The 20,192-nt window shown below is 42.7% G+C and overlaps 1 protein-coding gene across 21 annotated transcripts in view; it reads left to right on the top strand.

Moving 5' to 3' along the window:
- Positions 1–20,192, top strand: part of BRD4 (bromodomain containing 4) — a 228,352-nt gene that overhangs the window by 190,227 nt on the left and 17,933 nt on the right. For all 21 annotated transcript variants that reach the window (XM_073319258.1, XM_073319263.1, XM_078849691.1 and 18 more), the window contains 2 exons: positions 10,633–10,685; positions 10,990–11,272. In XM_073319258.1, the coding sequence (XP_073175359.1) occupies positions 10,633–10,685; positions 10,990–11,272 (336 nt within the window). The remainder of the gene's footprint in view (positions 1–10,632; positions 10,686–10,989; positions 11,273–20,192) is intronic.

The raw sequence follows: 20,192 nt of genomic DNA on the forward strand, positions 1-20,192 counted from the left end.
TGTTATATAAAACTATAAGAACTGACTGTAAAACTGCTCTTCCCATAAACGTATCCATATCTACCTAGTCTGATTCCATCTTGACATTCTTGGGATGACAGGGCCAGTGTTTTCAAAACTGGCCTCTTAATTTTGGTTGCCTCTGTTTTTGGGTGTCCATTTTGAACTTGATTATCACAGGTGCTGAGCCCCCCACAGCTCTTTAACTTGAATTGGTGCCCCCAGTCAATAGGTGCTCAGCATCTCTGAAAATCATGGCCAGGGTGTCCCATGTTCGTTACTGGAAATCGGATGTTTTTGAAAATGTTGGCATTAAGTGATTTAGTGCTATCATTAGAGCCATTGGACAGCACTCTGTCTCTAGGTATAGTGCAATGTGTGTGATGATTGAGCCTTCTTTCCCATCACATTTATTTTGAAATTGCAACTGTTCCTTGGGATGCAACTTTTGATTTTGTTTTAGCTTGTTGGCTGTTATCTTTCACTTTCTGTTACAAAATGAATCATATAATATATTTATAATTCTCTCAGTTTAAACACTGTTTTTAAAAGCCAGCAACCCTGCATGCAGTTTGTAATCTTTATCAAGCTTTCTGCCACGTCATAAAGCTACAGTCACCAGATTTTTTTTTAAATAGTCTTTGAATATGTACAAATGAATATACTTGTTTTGATAATACTTTGTTACCAACAAAAGAAAAACTAAATTTTTCTGGTCTAGAATATTTACAGTGATGTTTGTTTTGCTAAATCTTTCTCCTGATTTTCTGATTAAATATAGGGGCCCTTGTTGACTCTGTACTGCAGGATAGTAACTTAATTATTAACATATAGAATACCGTTTCCCATTAATTGAAATGTAAATGTTTAAACTTTTGAGAATTGTGTATTTGATACCTTATGTAACTAATGTATTGTTAGTTCATGATACCTTTTATTGTAACAGCCCTGTTGCTGGCCATCTGAGCTTCTCTCTCTGTAATGTTTAAATGAGCAATATGATTCTGGAGAAGTTGTAAAATATATATCCTGATAGGAGAATCTTGGAAACACCTGCACTGGTGAAGTGGAAAATTAGATTTAAAATCTTACTGATAATCTTTGCACTTCAATTTGTAATAAGATCTGGCTTCTTATGATCTTCTTTTATAATAACTTGGTTTCTGTTTTTCCTTTTTTTACCCACTGAGCTGCTGTTTGGTGGGTGTACTTGGTGTTTTGTGCAATAGATGTATGTAGTTTTAAATCTAAAAATATTAATATTCTAAATTATTTTATCTTGGTTTGGTTTATCATAAAGCACTTTGATACATGTAAAAATACACACCAGTTAATTCTATAATATATAAGGAAAAATAGGTACATATTATATAAGTAGTTATACTGAAATTACACTCCTGCTCCGATCTCCTACAGTTCACTCTCCGTAGTCACTAAAGACAAGTTTTAATGTACTAGTACAGTGCTCTCTTACAGCTGCCTGACTCATCTTTGTAGTCCAGATTTCTGAAAAGCTACTTACGTTCTGGGTTGATTTTGCTCCACTCACTTTAATTCACCTGTTGTTGCTAATCCTTAATCAGAATTTAAAACAGAATGTTTAAAGCATTCTTGTTAATAATCATGAGTACTATACTTACATTGAAAATCAGCCCTTGAAGATTTAATACCTTGAAGATAGATGATATTAGTAGAGAAAACAAATTACTGGGGGATGTTCTGCAGGAGATTGGACCAGGTGAACATAATGATCCCTTAGTTTTATAATCTATGAAAACAGAGGTACAGGATTAAAGGATTAGTGCAGTTTAATTTTAGTTGTGTTTTGACAGTATCTTTATGAATTGTAATGAGATTGAAATTCATCCTGGAAACATCTACTTGTGATATAGACTAAACATGACCATCATGTTGGCTGTTAACTTTCTTACCTCCTGACTTTCTGTGCTAGTACTGTGAAATTTCTAGTAGATTCCATTGCCTCTTTCAATTATGGTTTTGGTATCTTCAGCCTTAGGTGAGTTGCATGTAAGCAACATCTTTTTCTACAGAATACAAATACAGTTTTGTAAGCATATCTGTTCTTTTGATCTGAATCATTCAGTCATGAATGATCAGACTGTAGTACACAATGGTGCATCTTTATGGCAGAGAGTGTCTAGTGCTCACAGAACACACAAATATATGTTAACAAAAGTCAGAAATTGCCTTTGGAGGTGCAATGCTGGGTCTTTCTGGCTTGAGTATCCTCTAACCACTTTAGGGCAGCAAAAGAGCTCAGTTTTTTTCATACCCTGCGGAGCAGGAATGTGGGAAGTAATACTTCTGGCTAACTTGGTTTCCATGTTTCATAGCTATTGTTTCCTATTTCGAAGCTTTAATGCTGAATGAAGTAATATTGCGATGTTATACCTCACCTAAAGGTCTTAAGTATTATTTTGCGTTCATGTCTTAGCTAGCAAGCCTGAGATGTCTCCTGAAAAGCTTCAAAGACCACAGATATGTAGAAACCATTCTACTAAAATTATTTCCATCATAACAAACGCTAAAGTTAAGGTTTCAACTTGATTTGTCAGCTGAAACTTCCTTTGCTCAGCTCAGAGGTAAACTTCTGGGGTGAACATTTTGAGTTAACGCCAATTCAGCTGTGAGTTGTGCAAAAGAAAGATACTTTTCCTGTGTTCATAATGTATTTTTATGTATGGATTAAATGGCTGACCTTTCAGACTTCAGACCCTGCTAAATTGTAATCTGTTCCTTAATAGAGTTTCCTTATGAATCTGAGGGGGAAAAATTCTTCCCTCCTCAACAGTACTGCACTCATTTGAATTTAATTGGCATCTGTTTTGTCTTTATCAGGCATCAGGTAGCTTTCTAGTCATGTTTGACAGCCCTGCCCTTCTCAACAATCAAACTGCTTAACAACTTCAATATACTGTGGTGATTGAGGAACTTCAGAGAATTGGGGGCATCTAGATTGGGGGACTCTGTGCAGAAACTTCCTCTCATCCTCTTTTTCTCATGTGGGTGGGGAGTCTCTAACAATTTGGATTTAGTGGACTTAATGCCTAGTAGTATCAAAGTTCCTGATCATCTGGCACGTAGGAAATTTAGAAGAATTAGGATATTCTACCCTAGTGTCCTGAATTTAGGATGTAGTTTGAATTGTGCATTGAATTGTGCATCTGAGGAGGCATTCATATCCACACACAGTGATTTGTGAACAGAATGCCACCATTCCCCTTGGACAGTTGTACCTTCAATACCTCATATGGCTCTATATAAATAAACTTACTTAGCTAAACTCCTAGAGGTGTTTTGGTCCTTGGGTGTCTGAAATAGGAAACTTGATTCCCTATAGTCTTAACTTACCGTACAGATAATGTTTCGAAGTGCCTACTACCTCCTATCTGTTGTAGCTGCTCCCTGAGAAACACCAAATGGGGGAAGAAAAAATAAGAGATGAATTTTCTCTCAGTAGAATCTAGAATTAACTTTGTATTAATCACCAAGGACACTCCTAATAGCATCAGTAGGACCCAACCAAATTCACAGTCCATTTTGGTCAATTTCACGATCATAGGATTTTAAAAATCATAAATTTCATTATTTCAGCTATTTAAATCTGAAATTTCATCATGATGTAATTGTAGGACCTGACCCAAAGAGGGATGAGGGGGTTGCAAGGTTATTGTAGGGGGGCTTGTGGTACTGATGCCCTTACTTCTGTGCTGGTCTGGCGGTGGCGCTGCTTTCAGAGATGGGTAGCTGGAGAACAGCGGCTGCTGGCCAGGAGCCCAGTTCTGATGGCAAAGTCACCACCAGGATCAGCACAGAAGTGACGATGGCATGGTATGGTATTGCCACCCTTCTGCGCTGCTGCCTGCAGAGCTGGGCCCTCAGTCAGCAGCTGCTGCTCTCTGGCTGTGCTGCTGCTGGCAGGGCACTGTCTTCAGAGCTGGGCGCGCAGCCAATAGCCACTGCTCTCCAGCCGCCCAGCTCTGAAGGCAGTGCAGAAGTAAGGGTAGCAGTACTATGACTCCCCTAAAATAACCTTGTGACTCCCCTGCAAGTCTGTTTTGGGTCAGGACTCCCCAGTTTGAGAAAAGCTGGTCTCCCCTGTGAAATCTGTGTACTATAGGGTAAAAGCACACAAAAGGTCATATTTCATGGGGGGAGACCAAATTTCACGGTCCGTGATGCTTTTTTCGTAGCCATAAATTTGGTAGGGCCCTAAGCATCAGTAATGGGGCTTTGCAGAAGAGCACTGCTATATCTATGGTCCTGCAAACCTCTTGAGTAGTTAGTTGGAGAACTATGCGGTTGGGAAGTTCACTATTGAAATTCAACAGTTAAGGCTCCCTGACTGATCAAATTTGCACCCTTACTGTTCTGATAACTGTATCAAATTTGTCTTAATATTCTATTTTAATGTGGTGAGTTTTAATAGAAACTCTTTTGTTGGGAGTTTGGGTGTGGGATGTTCTTCTCTTTATTCTTTTTTAGCTGGGGATGTTCATTTTTAAAAACATACTTTCTAATGAGATGTCAGGAAAAGTGCTTTACTTTGGTTTTGAGCCCATTGAAGAATGACCATCTTGATACACCACTCCTTGTTAGTTTACAACATGCTGATTCTTGTTGCATCTGAACTGAGGAAGGAGAACTAAATTAATATTTGTAAAGCACCATACAGAGCTTCAGTCCACTAGGCACTCGCACTCTAATCCTATTTTAAGAAACTATTCACTTGCATACATGGCTGCAGGATCTGGGCCTTAGTGTGTTTTACGTACTGTGATACATAGAAAAACGAAGTACTGTTTTTAATCACTGTTCTTTTGCCCTGTTAAGATTAGGGTTGTTGGGTTTTTTTTCTTCAAAACCCTGGTGTTTTTTAATGTAATAATTTGACAAATATCACACCAGCATTTTTCCACTAAGGTGATAGTTCCATTAGAAATTCAATAAACTGATATGCCAGCAAATTAGAACTTAGGCACCCCTTTTTCTGTAAAGGCAGATATACATCTTGTCCAAGACCAATTTGAACCTTGGGTTTTAGTGCTCTTGCTACTGCTAACAACTTTCTTTAGCCACATTTTTAGGGAACTCTTCTGCCTTACATGACTGTGTGTCAGTGGCATAGAAGCCACGAGTTGATCTGCTCTTCCTGCACAACAGGGGAAGGGAAGCAGTTAGATTGAATTGTCTTCCAGCATAATGCCAAGAAAGCACCACATCACAGTGTGGAGACCGAGAGTCACTTATACACAGTATTCACATTTTGAGCTCATCTCTAATACCAGGGTAGTATGGAGGTTCTCTGTGCTATCAAGGGAAATTTAATTTATAACCGAAACTATTTTGTAAAGTTTTTTTTTTACTTGCAGTCTCTTAGCATTGTTAAAATGTTTTCTCCAAATCACATGATTGTTCATGTTGTGTTTTATTTTTCTATAAACTGCTGGGGACTGGGATTGATTTTTACTGGAATGTATAACTGCATGTTTCTAGCAAAGCTGTAATCCTAGTTTCTCTGATGCACAAGTGTGAACTGTTTGAAAGTAAGAATGCATTTGCAATGAATGGACTGTCATTGCCATTTTGATTCAGATTCCTTTAAGGCACTTCAATTAGCATTTATCATCTACAAAGAATTACTTTATACAAATCTGTTTATTTTTATATTTTTATCTGCATGCTTTTTGATTTAACAGTAATGTAACCACAATCTTTTTAAAAACAAGTTGTATAGTTTTTTTATATTTTTGTTTTTAAATAAAAATAAATAAAGTGTTTGGTTTGTTACAGAAAATGTACCTTTTTGTATAATGGAATTAGTTTTAAGAAGTCATTTCAAAATTGAAAGAATATTTTTACCAAGTATATAATTGTATACTATTATATTGAGTATTTCACCTTCCTCAGTGAACATGTGGGGAAGTAACTAATAATTGGAAAAACTTGTGTGGGTGGGGAAGATACCCTAGAACCTTCCAGAGAGGGAAGCTATTTGACAGAATAAGTTCATTGTAAGCAGAGGCTTCTCTTATGGAAACTGGGCTCTGATCTTAGTGTTTCTACTCTGAAAAGTGACTTTGTGAGAATGGCATTGTGGAATCCCATATTTATTGTGTCTTGAAATCTCAACCTGGGCTCTACGAGCCAAAGCTTAGTTGAAATGTGGTACGAAGAGAACCATCATAATGGTTCTGTGAACCAGATTTAGTTCATGCGGCGCCCTTGGTGCCCTTCATGGGCTTCCATAGGTATAACACTGATTTGGAACTTAAGCAATTTTGTAGATACACAAGATGGAATAGAATCAGCAGCTCACTCAGTCTTGGCTGTGTTGGCTCTGCAGGGCTAATACGAATAAAAAGCAGCAAAATTTTATCTCTAAAAGAGCTGACGTGACTATTCAGAGTAAAACTGCACTTTAAGCTTAGAAAAGTGATTTTTCTGGGCCATGTTTTATAACTTTGTCTTATGTTTGGCTGTTCTTACATTTCTGAAAACCTCATGGTTAGTTAAATGGCCAGAAGGTTAGTGTACTGTGGCTGGCTGGAGTGGAGCAGAGTGGAACTGTGTCCATAGCTGCTTCAGTCCCACAGACTCACGGATGTGATTCCAATATTAAACAGAACAGCTGATCCACACAAACCAGGAGATGCACAACCTTTTGCTCAGAGCTGTATAGAGTGAATGGAGTTTCTTGTCAATCCAGACCAAACCATTTTCTCTTACCTGTGTACAGAGAATGGTCCAGTATCTTGGCTAAACATGTGATAGTTTGTCAATAATTCAGTTTAAACTAAAGACAGTATCAATACAAGAAATATGCACACCAGAAAGCAAACGTGACGCTTCTGAGGAGCTTGGTTAGAAGCTAGCCATCATACCTCTGAGGAATATAGGAGTGAGAGCAAACACCTGTACAGAGAAGCAACTATGGCAGAGTAACACCAGGAGTAATCATGTCAGTTTTACAGGGCTTGGTACCTTTTTAACTGCTTTTCAGGGTTGACACTTGCACACAGCCTTATATGTCTGATATTCCCTCTTTTTCACACCTTTACTATTGCGAAACATATACATGTTGATCAGCTGCATGGAAACCATGGAGCTAGGGGTCTCTGACATAAAGTACAAATGAGAAATGTTATATATTAAACATGGCATTTTTGGCTGACTCCTGAAGCTGGGGACTGTCTATGTATAATCTCGCATTTCCAGTCCTGCTCACATAGGAGTGACATTGGCTTAATTGCCTTTTCGCTGATAATGTTTACTCATGCAACTTCCTTGTGTACTTATGCAGCGAATCTGCAACTTGTCGAGAGGAATTCTCTCAAATCCCATTGATTTCCAGAGATCAAATATTTCATAGTTTTCCTTGTCTCTTCCCCTCAAGTTGTGGTGTCCTTTTACAAAACTCCTCCTTTCCTGGAATCCCCCACGTTTGTTTGTATCCCATCCTTTGGTTTCTTCCCATTGGTATTTTTCCTTCTGATTAAATGGAACATGACAGAAATATTGGTTCCTTCAGTAACTTCCATTTTCAAGCCACACAGCTTATTCAGTTTCCTTCTAGTTTGGTGTGCATGGTAGGAAGTTTCTTGCTATGCGGACACGATAAAAGTGGATCAGCAAGTAGAATGTTTATAGCAAAGTGAATCAGGTTCTGTTTGCTATATATATTACACTTGCATCAGATAAGAATGTGGCAGTTACAGGCTCCATGCTCAAATAAATTGGTTAGTCTCTAAGGTGCCACAAGTACTCCTTTTCTTTTTCCCTCACATAGTGTATGGCTCACAGTAAAGCAGACCAGTCTCTTAGATACTTAACTGTTACAGAGACTGACATCTGTCACTTTGACGACTTTTCTGTAAATTTGATTTTAGTTTACTGATTAGTATGGGGCTTCTATTTTCTGCCCTCAGTCATAGAGTAGGAACTCAGAAAAGACCTCAGTGAATAGTTGTAAAACATGATTTTCCTGAAGACCTACATGTTGCTGCGTTTCCTTCTTGCCTTTCAGTGCCTCTTCAGTTGATTGGCATGGTGTTCCTGTGATTAATTCTCTCTCAGCCTCTCTCTCTGTTACCTGGGTTTTTGACTCAGATAGGGAAAGTCTATGTGGGGCAAGTCACTTAATAGCAGAAAACATCAATCACTCTTTCTTTTTCTCCTTTGTGCAAAGTAATGTCAAAATGGCTGGTTAAGATAGCTTTGTACATCTAAGTCAAAATCTACTCTTTTAAACAAGTTTGCAAGCAGATTAACCATAATCCTTTTTTTGCATTTTAGTCCAGTGAACAGTGCACTGGACTGGGATCCAATTTCCAGCTCTACCATGTACAGTTTCAAGAGAGACATTAAATCTCCATGTTTTAGCTTCCCCATCTGTAAAATGGGAATGATGATATTCTACCTCCTTTGTAAAACGCTTGGAGATCCTCAGAGGAAAAGTGCAAATAATTGTTTATTTTTTGTTCCATCCACTTCTGTATGGATGTGCAGTACATTTCATGCATTAAGGCTCATGTTCTAAAGTTTTATTTTGGCTCTTTGAGATGTCTTCTGCTAGGTCAAGGCCTAGTTAAGCAATTATTCTTACCAAGTTAGACTGGCAAAGTGTCAGGCTTGTACAGTAGTCCTCAAACGACTAGTGGCCCCAGCCATTGGTGTTGATGCTTCATCTCCCTACTGTAATGATGGAGCTCTGCTACCCACCTTCCATTTTCTTTTGGACATGTTCTGACCTGCAGCTGAGTTTGGGCTGTTCCTAGTGGTCAGAAAAACAGCCTGAGCCGTGGAAAATGTGAACAATTGAATGGGAGTCTGCTGACACACTTGAGGTCTTGCTCTGGTAAAATTTATACAGCTTCCTGAAAAGCTTAGGGAATCCCTATAATGAGACCCTGGTGGCTGAAGGGACCTCCAGGAATACTTTAATTATGCTGTATTTACCTTATAACACAGAGAAGTTCATAATGAGAGATGTGTATGAAGGAAGCATGATATACATAGGAAGTGGGTCTGAATACTTACCAGATCATCTTAAATTTTGCTACAGAATGGTTTGACTTTGTATAGGCCTTGCAAAGTTATGAAAATTTAATAGATTTCAAGGCCGGAAGGTACAAAAGTGATCATCTAGTTTGACTTCAATTTACCAGCCTAAGTACAAATTCGATCATATTTGCCTGTCCCATCACATGAGGATTCATGACAGTGAAAATAGGAATACTTTACTTACTGATTTCAAAAAAACAAAAAAACCTGAGGCATGAATGGGCCACTAGCATTTTGCAAAGGTTGTTTTAAAAGTATGTTCAGGGGTAGTGTTTCAGTCTTAACCCCACGCCACTGGGCATGCCAAATAATGATGAAGTAGAACACGTTCAAGCAAGGGAGTTGATCCAGGTGTTTGGCTGGAATTCTCCAGGGGAGGAAATTTAAGCCAGATGGTCAATATTGTGCCTTTCATTTTTGTTGATTTAATAAACTCTGAAGTAAGCTGCAAAGGAAGTCTTGGGAAGCTCTAATATATAACACATTTTCACCAATGGAGAGGGGCTGACTGGTAGTGAAAGCTGCTGAAGGTCTCAGACAGTTTTGTTATAGGGTGGAGAAGAAAGTTTGCTTCTGTTTGACTCCCAGTGTGACCTCTGATAGAAAGTGGTGAGTTAAAGCCCTTCTTGCTTAAACAGCAAGAGGCCCTTGGATGCAAACTCTTAACAATTCTCCAGTGAGAGAGGAAGGATTGCTTTCTGTGTAGCATCTGTTCTATCATGGCTGCTGTCTGTTTCTTTCCTCTTCTCCATCACTGACATTGTAATGTTCAAATAAGTGCTCTTGATCTAACTAATGGGCTGTGCAAACATTTGCTTCACAGCCAGCTCTCTGCAGCCCTGTCAGATTGTATCTCCAATAGGCTATTTGGGATATTTTCCCTCATTGCAGCTCCACCAATGGTAGCAATGGAAGTACTGTCAGTTAGACCACTGGCATTTTTACCACCATGTTATCTAACACTGGTCAGAATGGGTGTAGAAGACACCATGACACACAGTCTGGCAGCGCCCTGAGTCCTATCCACACTAACTGCCACTTTGGTTACCACCGGTGGCACTGCATTGGTGAGAGATTTCCAAGAAACTCTAATATAGGCAAGGGCTAACCAATTCTTACAGTCTGTCACTTTGGTGTCCCAAAGGCCTGTGGCTGAAGAATTAGTGTTGGTCAAAGTCTTGAAGAGATTTCTTTGTAAATCATTGTAGTTGATGTTTTGAAAGTTCTGATCCTTCCTGGTTTTGTGAAGGAACAAAGATGTAGCCAAGGAAACTGAATCTCTTTCCTCCGGAATCTGTAGTAAGTTTCAAAGGTAAAATCAGGGAAAAGCTGCCTGTTTTTGTGTCTGAAAATGTGCTCTTCGCGAGTGCTTGAGAGAGAGTAGTTTGCAGTGAGCACCAAAACTTCGCTACTCTTCCTGTGGTTTAAGTGGTGATCTCGGTTACAAGTACAGTAATATTAGTTGCTCCCATATTTGTCTCAGTGATTCCTGAAAGAGCAGCACCTGGATGCTAACCCTTTTATTATCCCTTCTTCCTTTCTCCACAGAAATGGCACCAAAATTGAAGAAGAAAGGGCACTCTGGGCGAGAGCAAAAAAAGGTGAGTTTTGGAGAAGCCTGCCTCCTGGAGCCATGAGAGAATTCCTATGAATGAGAGTCCTCCGTATACAGTGACTGCTGAATCATCATAGAGGTTGGGCTGGGCCAGGCACACAGGCTGTTAGAACAATACTCTTATTTAGATCTCCCTTTTAGATCAGGAGCTTATAGTCAACCACAGGCTCAGTCCCTCCATTATTGATGTCTGGAATTGTTCTGAGCTGCCTCCCTGCATACCAGATGAGACAAGGCTGGAAGTTTAAATGAGAAGGTGTTCTGATCTCATGAGTTTTTGTCTTCCCTAGCATCACCACCACCACCATCAGCAGGTGCAGCAGCAGCAGATGCAACCACCGCCTGTCCCTCAACAAGCACCACCTCCGATGAAGTCCTCTCCCCCTCCTTTCGTACCTGCACAGGTCCCCATCATGGAGCATCCTCTCCCAGGGAACGTGTTCGACACTATCACACATTTCACCCAGCCCATCATGCATCTTCCTCAGCCAGAGATGCCACCCCATCTCCCCCAGCAGCCTGAGCACAGCACTCCTCCTCACTTGAACCAACATGCAGTGGTCTCTCCTCCAGGTAAGCACTTAATGGGCAATGCTGTGTCTAAAGCTGTAACCCTTTCTTCTTCTTGGAGTAGATGCAGCCTCGTATTCCATGTTGGGGTGTGTGTCCCCAGCACACCAGAGCAGGAGAAATTTGCCCAGCAGTAGAGGGGTGGCACACGCTCCTTGTTGCTATAGTCCTTCTCCTGGCTACATGATGCAGTGCTGTCCTGACCCTCCCTCAGTTCCTTCTTACCGCCCGTGACTGGAGTCGGAGTTCTGTGTGGTCTCAAACTCTCAACTAATTTAGTTTTTTCTCTTGTGTATAGTTAGTAGTACCCTTAATTGTTAGAGTAGTGTGTGTTACCAGTCTGTTTCCCCAGTGATGCCCTCTCTGGGGTTTAAACATTGTCTTTAATGTGGGGGAGCAATCCCCAGCAGCAAGGCCCATGTCAAGAAGTATTGCGCAATCTGCCGATCGGTTTAAGAAACTGACTCAAGTGGCTGGGGACCTTCGCCTGAAGCAGTGCCTGCTCGACCAGGCCGTGTGGCCTGCTTCCGTCCCAAGGCCCTCAGTGGGTCAGAGGTTCCCTTGGGCTCCAACAGCACTGCCACTTCATGTTCTGGAGCAGGTACTTCAATAGGGGCTGTTGCCTGTGCTGAGGAAAAGGTTGCATAACACCAATAGGTCTTTTGGGGTGACTCTTCCGCCTCCCCCGGAAAAGCATGGAACAGCATGGAGCTGGTGCTTCTAACCCTTCCCTGGTACCTAGTAGGGAGGTGAGAAACCCTCTACCGTTGACTTTGGTTCCAGCCTCTGGACATCCATTGAGTCTGGCACTGATGAGGGAGATGCCAGTACCGACTGTTTCTGCGTCGGCAGCATACCAAGTAGCTACAGACCACCTTCTGCCTTTCAGTCCCAACCTCTCCTTTGGTCCAGGACTTTGCCAAGTCTGTTTCTTCTATTGAACAAGCCACTGAACCCTCAGGTCTGTTGGCACTGCACCCCAATGTTCCCCTTCCACAAATTATGGAAATAGGGCCAGTACTCGGATTGGTACGTGGGACCCAGTACCAGGAACCTACTCGGCACTGCTGCAGTCCACACAGCAGATGTTTCCATGGTGGCTTTCGCCGCCCTTGACATTGGTGCTATCAGACACTCCACTACCACTGTTCACTTCAGGACTACCAGTGCTTCCAGCACTGGCATGCTTGGTACCAATTATATTGCTTCCATTGGTAGCACTGTTTCCTGCCTCATTTTGGACAACAGACGAGTCAAACATCTACTTGCTCCCTCTGATTTTGCTCTGCCCTTATCTCTGGAATCCTGAGACTCCTTTGAGTCAGGGTTGTCATCCTCCCACTCTCCATTGCCCGACCAGCATTGAGGCCCACTGATGGATTGTTACATGTAACAGGATTGGCGCACATCTCATGGTCAGGACAGAGGTCCCTGGCCCTGCATCTGTTGGCCACCAGTGCCTTATCCATGTCACTGCACTTAATTGTGATTAATTGTTTTGAGTTAATCGCTTGAGTTTACTGCGATTAATTGACAGCCCTATTTTCCACACTTCTCCCACCCATACCCACCAATCCTCCTGATTCACCCCAGGCTCTTTTCCTCTCCCTCAGCTCCTCCATTACCCCTGATTCCCTCAAGCCTTTGCACTGCTTCTGCCAGGTGCAGGAAATACAATTCTTTACTATAATTTAAATGAATTACTCAACATTCTGTATTAATATGCCTCATAAGGAATCTATTCGTCAAAAAAAAAAACAATCGGAATTTTGCGGGGGGGTCTGTATTGTTACAGACATACTTACTGACAGATATTTTGAAATAAATTACCAAAATAATTGGAACTGGCATGATTACATTGTGTTATTTTGACAAATAATATATACAGAATTTTGTAGAAATTTAAAATATTGTACACAGAATTTTTAATGCTTCAGGTGATGTCCCTGTGGGTGCTGCACTCTAGGTGTTCGGGCACCCCTGTTCTCATAATCGGAAATATATGGTAGCAGTGCCCAGGTGGATCTCCCCTCAGGGGCATGGGTGGTTCTCCGGGCTTTAAATGCTGCCTCACCTATAGGCTATCGATCCCAGTGTTCACTGCTTAGGTGAAACACACGTTCCTCAAAAGTGCCCTCATTGTCACAAACGGACAATTCAGACCAGGAAAGCCAGAGACTTGCAGCTTTAAATTGCTGCTCATGGAGAAGTCTCTCCGGCTGGCGTTTGAGCCAGAAGCCAGGACTCCTCTGGTCAGAAGTTTCCTACAGCAGCCTCTGACAGAGGCTCTACTTCCAAGGCTCAGACAGCAGACCACCCTGCTATGAAGGTGGCTAAAAAGCATCCTGTGGCTTCACCGAACCAGGAGACGGCAAAGAAAAGGTGTTCCCTGCACCGGCATGCTAAGTCGATACCAACCACACTATTAGCCTCTCCAACTGAGGTAGTACCATGTGTACCGGGAGAGCTAGGGACTGTAAACGAGAGAGCCCTGACACAGGCACTAAGGGGAAAATGAAACCCCATGCCTCAGCACCACTGGAGTTGACCAGACCCATGGCACACAGCAGCTCAATACAACTGTAAGCCATGCTGCCATCTACAGGCAGTATGCTGCAACTGGCACACCCATCTGTACTAACACAACCTGGGGCACCAAGTGTTACAACCGCAACAGCGCTGCCACTGTTGGTACTGTGCCAGTTCTTACTGCCAAAAGGATTTAGCAGTATCCTCAGTGCCTGAGTCACCTGTCCTCGGCACCGACGTTACCCTGGCTCACTTGGTACCGAGTCAGCCTTCCACTCCACCTTATTCAGCTCCCCTTCTTTCGAGCAACAAGGATGAGGTTGGTGATGGAGAAAGGTATTCCTGCTGCTCTTCTCCCATCTGTAATACGGCAGCACGTGCCTTGTTACACAGTCTGTCATACTGTGCCCAAAGAACCCTAATGGTACAAGTACCCATGGATGACACCCATGCCACCTCCACCACAGTGGCCATATTACCATGGATGGCACATCCCGCTTACCACCACATACCTCCCTGTCCCCCCAGGGAGAGCACACAACCGTCACCTGCGCCGTTGGTAGTGGGACTGTCTCAGCACCCTGACGACATACCAGCAGAACAGGATGAACCCTCTGACCAAGGTCAGGACATTGAACCCACCCTTCACTTTTCTTTGTCGGTGTTTTCAGGAGAAGACAATCTTTCCCTCCTCTCCCCCCAGTGCTGTGGGACCAACTCACATCTCTCTGATTTTCTCAGACTGTCTTATCCCCTATTACCCAGTCTGGCAGTCCATCACAACAGACAGATGGGTATTGTAGATAATCAAGGTTGGATACTCCATCCCATTTACTTCTACCTCCTCCACCCTGTCCCTCTTCAGGGATCCCGCTCACAAACATCTACTGCAACAAGAGGTAGACCACCTCCTATATCTATGCGCAGTAGAACTGGTACCACCAAAGTACAAATGGAAGGGCTTTTACTTGCATTATTTTCTCTCACAGATAAAACAGATGGAGACCCATTCTCGATCTCTGACATCTCAACAAGTTTGTGAACACCCAACATTTCAAGATAGTCATAATCCCAGAGTTAGAAAAAGGGGACTGATTCTCTGCCCTTGACCTTCAAGATGCATATTTTCGTATAACTATCCATCCTTCACACTGGCATTTTCTCCATTTCGTAATAGGCCCACATAATTTCCAATACAAGATCCTTCCTTTTGCCCTAACCACTGCCCCTTGAGGTTTTTTTTGAAGGTCCTTACGATTGTGGCTGCTCAGCTACACAGAAAGGGAATTATGATGATCCTGTACTTGGATGATGGCCTGCTCAAAGCACCAGCACAGCAGGCACTGATAGATGCCACAGAACAGACACTCACTCTCTTTACGGCGTAAGGCTTCTAAATAAATGCACAAAAGTCCACACTAATACCAGTGCAACAAATTAGAGTTCATTGGAGTCTCTCTCAAGGCGATGGCCTCTCTACCACAACAGCAGTTCCTCACACTGACCAACCTGATTGCTACAGTACAAATCAGCCCACAAGTCACCGCCAGAACATGCTTACGTGGCTTCCACAACATACGTTGTCAGACATGCACAATTCCATATGAAGTGCCTTCAAGCCTGGCTCCACTCAGTTTGTCCCACACAGGAACAATATAAACATAAACAGGCACCTCAAGATACCAAACAAGGTAAAGGAGTCTCTTCTCTGGTTGGACTCAACCAGACAACACTTGCGTAGGAGTGCCTTTCATGCAAATTCTACCAGTGTTGACCATCACAACAGATGCATCGCTTCTGGGCTGGGGAGCACATCTATGTCTGCGCGCTATCCAGGGCCACTGGTCCCCAGCGGAAATTCTTCTGCACATAAGTATCTTAGAACTAAGAGCCATTCGCGACGCTTGCTCCCACTTCCTACTGATAATGGAAAGCAAGACTATACAAATCCTCACGTACGATGTGGCTTGCATGTTTTATATAAATAGACAACGGGGTGCATGATCACACTCCCTCTGTGTAGAAGCCATCAGACTCTGGCAATTGTGTATCAGATATTATATCCACATTACAGTAAATACCTACCTGGGTTGCCAGAACACCACGGCAGATCCATTAAGCAGGAATTTCTCCTGGGACCATGAGTGGAAACTCAACACACACATGGTCTGGGACCTCTTCAGACATTGTGGATTCCTGACAATAGACCTGTTCTCAACCACACAAAATATCTTATGTCCACAGTTCTGCTCCGGGGGGGGGGCTTGGTCCCCACTCTCTGGGCGATGCCTTCCTCATGAAGTGGAATGCTCCTCTCCTTTACGTGTTTCCCCCAACCCTCCTTTTGGCCTTGGTGATACACAAGATCAGGCAGGACAACTCCAGGGTAATTCTAATAGTCCCCACGTGGCCTTGCCAAACTTGGTATCCTTACCTTCTCAAATTATCAGTGTGCCCACCACAGACACTTCCGCTTCTGCCTCGTTTCCTATCTAAGGATGCAGGTCATGTTCTTCAACCGGATCCCCAAAGACTCCATCTCAAAGCGACCTGAAATAACACATTCCAATGGCTCAAGCAACCTGAAATAACACATTCCAATGAAGTACAAAACACAGTTGCAGAACCACCACCCACACCAACTACCTCCACACATGGAAACAATTAGAGGCATGTGCTAACAAAAATGAATTCCTGCTATGTCAGCCTCTTTACCCCAATATTGGACTACTTATTACAACTTGAAAAGTCAGGCCTCTCCATGAGCTCGGTTAGAGTGCAACTCTCCACTATCACAGCGTTTCACAGCAAAGTAGATGAGTTCTCCACATTCACTCACCAAAAGATTCCTCAGAGGCCTCAGCAATTTCTATCCTGAAGTGAGAGAACCTACCCCACCATGGAACTCAACCTATTCTCAGAGTCCTAACTGGCCCTCCATTTGAACCCATGGTGACATGCTCTTCATTACATCTTTCTATGAAAGTAGTGTTCCTCGTTGCAATGACATCCGCCAGATGGGTGGGAGAATTGGGCGCTCTTTTGGCAGATCCGCCATACACAGTCTTTTTCAAAGATAAAGTTTCTTTGAGACCAATCCTAAATTTTTGCCCAAGATAGGCTGGTTTAGGTGAAAAGGTGAGGCAATCTGCCTTCTGACATTCTATCCAGGATAGACAACAATCCAGACTACATACCCTGGGTGTATGTAGGGCAATCGCCTTCTAAATAGACAGAACAAAAGCATTTTGTAAGTCTCGGAAACTGTTTGTCTGAATCACAGAATGATCCAAAGGGAACGCCATATCTACACAGAGTTTCTCCAAATGGATTTCAGATTGCAGAAAACTGTTATTCCCAACGTGGTCAACAATCCCCTATGGCAGTGGTGGGCAACCTATGGGCTGCAGGCAACCTGTCAGGGTAATCTGTTGGCGGGCCGCGAGATAGTTTGTTTACATTGACCATCCGCAGGCACTGCTGCCTGCAGCTTCCAGTGGTCATGGTTTGCTGTTCCCGGCCAATGGGAGCTGCGGGAAGTGGCACAGGCTGAAGGGACGTGCTGGCTGCCGCTTCCCACAGCCACTGTGAGCTGCGGGTGTCTGTGCCTGCAGATGGGCAATGTAAACAAACTGTCGCGCGGCCCACCAGCAGATTACCTGACAGGCTGCAAGTTGCCCACCACTGCCCTACAGGGATTCACACGCATGCCACCAGGGCCTTCTTAACCTCTATAACGTTCCTTAACAATGTGCCCATTGTAGAAATCTGTAAGACCATAACCTAGGCATCAGCCCATACATTTACTCAACATTACACTTTAGAACAACAGGCAACCTCCAATGCCCTGTTTCGACTCTCTGTTCTTTTGTCTGCTATGACTTCAACTCCAAAGCCCCCTCCTCCTTCTGGAGGGTACTGCTCTGAAGTCACCCAGAGTGGAGCAACCATAGGGACATCACTCGAAGAAGAGAAAGTTACTCACCTTTTGCAGTAACGTTGGTTCTTCAAGATGTGTGTCCCTGTGAGTGCTCCACTACCCTCCCTCCTCCCCTCTACTTCAGAGTTATTGCTAGGCTCTGCAGTAGAAAAGGAACTAAGGGGGAGTTTATCGCACAACGCTAATTAACCGCCTGAAGTGGTGCAAGACTGGGACCACGCATGTGTGATCCAGCCAGGCACTACCATAAATCTCTGATTACGTGCGCAGGGGTGCCCGAACACCTAGAGTGGTGCACCCACAGAACCTACATTACTGCACAAGATGAGTAACTTTTTCTTTTTTAGTGCAGAATTTTTAAATTTTTGAAGCAGAATTCCCCCAGGAGTGCAATTATACCGAGTCACAAAAAATTCCTTCAGTTCATCATGGCAGAATGCCAGTTTCAGTATGTGGTGCTCCCATTTGGCCTCTCTTTTTCCCCCAGGGTTTTTACTTAAATGCACAATTGTTACTGCGTATCTCAGGGAGAACGGAATTCACATCTTCCTGTATCTTAACAACTGGTTACTGAGGGGCAGATCCAGAGAGGAAGTTCTTGCTCATGTCAGTACCACACTACGGTTGCTCGACTGCCTGGGTCTCACCCTAAACACCAGAAAGTCAACCTTGGCTCCCACTCAAAATATTGAGTTACTTGGGGCCCTATTATATTCCACGACATCAAGAGCATTTCTGCTGACCGACCGTTTTCAGATAATTCACCATAGATTCATAGATTCATAGATATTTAGGTCAGAAGGGACCATTATGATCATCTAGTCTGACCTCCTGCACAATGCAGGCCACAGAATTTCACCCACCACTCCTAAAAAAGACCTCACACCTATATCTGTGCTATTGAAGTCCTCAAATTGTAGTTTGAAGACCTCAAGGAGCAGAGAATCCTCCAGCAAGTGACCCGTGCCCCATGCTACAGAGGAAGGCGAAAAACCTCCAGGGCCTTCCAATCTGCCCTGGAGGAAAATTCCTTCCCGACCCCAAATATGGCGATCAGCTAAACCCTGAGCATATGGGCAAGATTCATCAGCCAGATACTGCAGAAAATTCTTTCCCGGGTAACTTGGATCTTACCCCATCTAAAAACCCATCACAGGCCATTGGGCCTATTTACCATGAATATTTAATTACCAAAACCATGTTATCCCATCATACCATCTCCTCCATAAACTTATCGAGTTTAATCTTAAAGCAAGATAGATCTTTTGCCCCCACTACTTCCCTCGGAAGGCTATTCCAAAACTTCACTCCTCTGATGGTTAGAAACCTTCGTCTAATTTCTAATCTAAATTTCCTAGTGGCCAGTTTATATCCATTTGTTCTTGTGTCCACATTGGTATTGAGTTTAAATAATTCCTCTCCCTCTCTGGTATTTATCCCTCTGATATATTTATAGAGAGCAATCATATCTCCCCTCAACCTTCTTTTAGTTAGGCTAAACAAGCCAAGCTCCCTGAGTCTCCTTTCATAAGACAAGTTTTCCATTCCTCGGATCATCCTAGTAGCCCTTCTCTGTACCTGTTCCAGTTTGAATTCATCCTTCTTAAACATGGGAGACCAGAACTGCACACAGTATTCCAGGTGAGGTCTCACCAGTGCCTTATATAACGGTACTAAAACCTCCTTATCCCTACTGGAAATACCTCTCCTGATGCATCCCAAGACGACATTAGCTTTTTTCACAGCCATATCACATTGGCAGCTCATAGTCAACCTATGATCAACCAATACTCCAAGGTCCTTTTCCTCCTCCGTTACTTCTAGTTGATGCGTCCCTAGCTTATAACTAAAATTCTTGTTATTAATCCCTAAATGCATGACCTTACACTTCTCACTATTAAATTTCATCCTATTCCTATTACTCCAGTTTACAAGGTCATCCAGATCCTCCTGTAGGGTATCCCTGTCCTTCTCTAAATTAGCAATACCTCCCAGCTTTGTATCATCTGCAAACTTTATTAGCACACTCCCACTTTTTGTGCCCAGGTCAGTAATAAAAAGATTAAATAAGATTGGTCCCAAAACTGATCCTTGAGGAACTCCACTGGTAACCTCCCTCCAACTTGACAGTTCACCTTTCAGTAGGACCCGTTGTAGTCTCCCCTTTAACCAATTCCCTATCCACCTTTCAATTTTCCTATTGATGCCCATCTTATCCAATTTAACTAATAATTCCCCATGTGGCACAGTATCAAACGCCTTACTAAAATCTAAATAAATTAGATCCACTGCGTTTCCTTTATCTAAAAAATCTGTTACTCTCTCAAAGAAGGAAATCAGGTTGGTTTGGCACGATCTACCTTTTGTAAAACCATGTTGTATTTTGTCCCATTTACCATTGACTTCAATGTCCTTAACTACCTTCTCCTTCAAAATTTTTTCCAAGACCTTGCA

Source organism: Lepidochelys kempii, chromosome 20 (assembly GCF_965140285.1).
Source record: "Lepidochelys kempii isolate rLepKem1 chromosome 20, rLepKem1.hap1, whole genome shotgun sequence".
Lineage (NCBI taxonomy): Eukaryota > Metazoa > Chordata > Testudines > Cheloniidae > Lepidochelys > Lepidochelys kempii.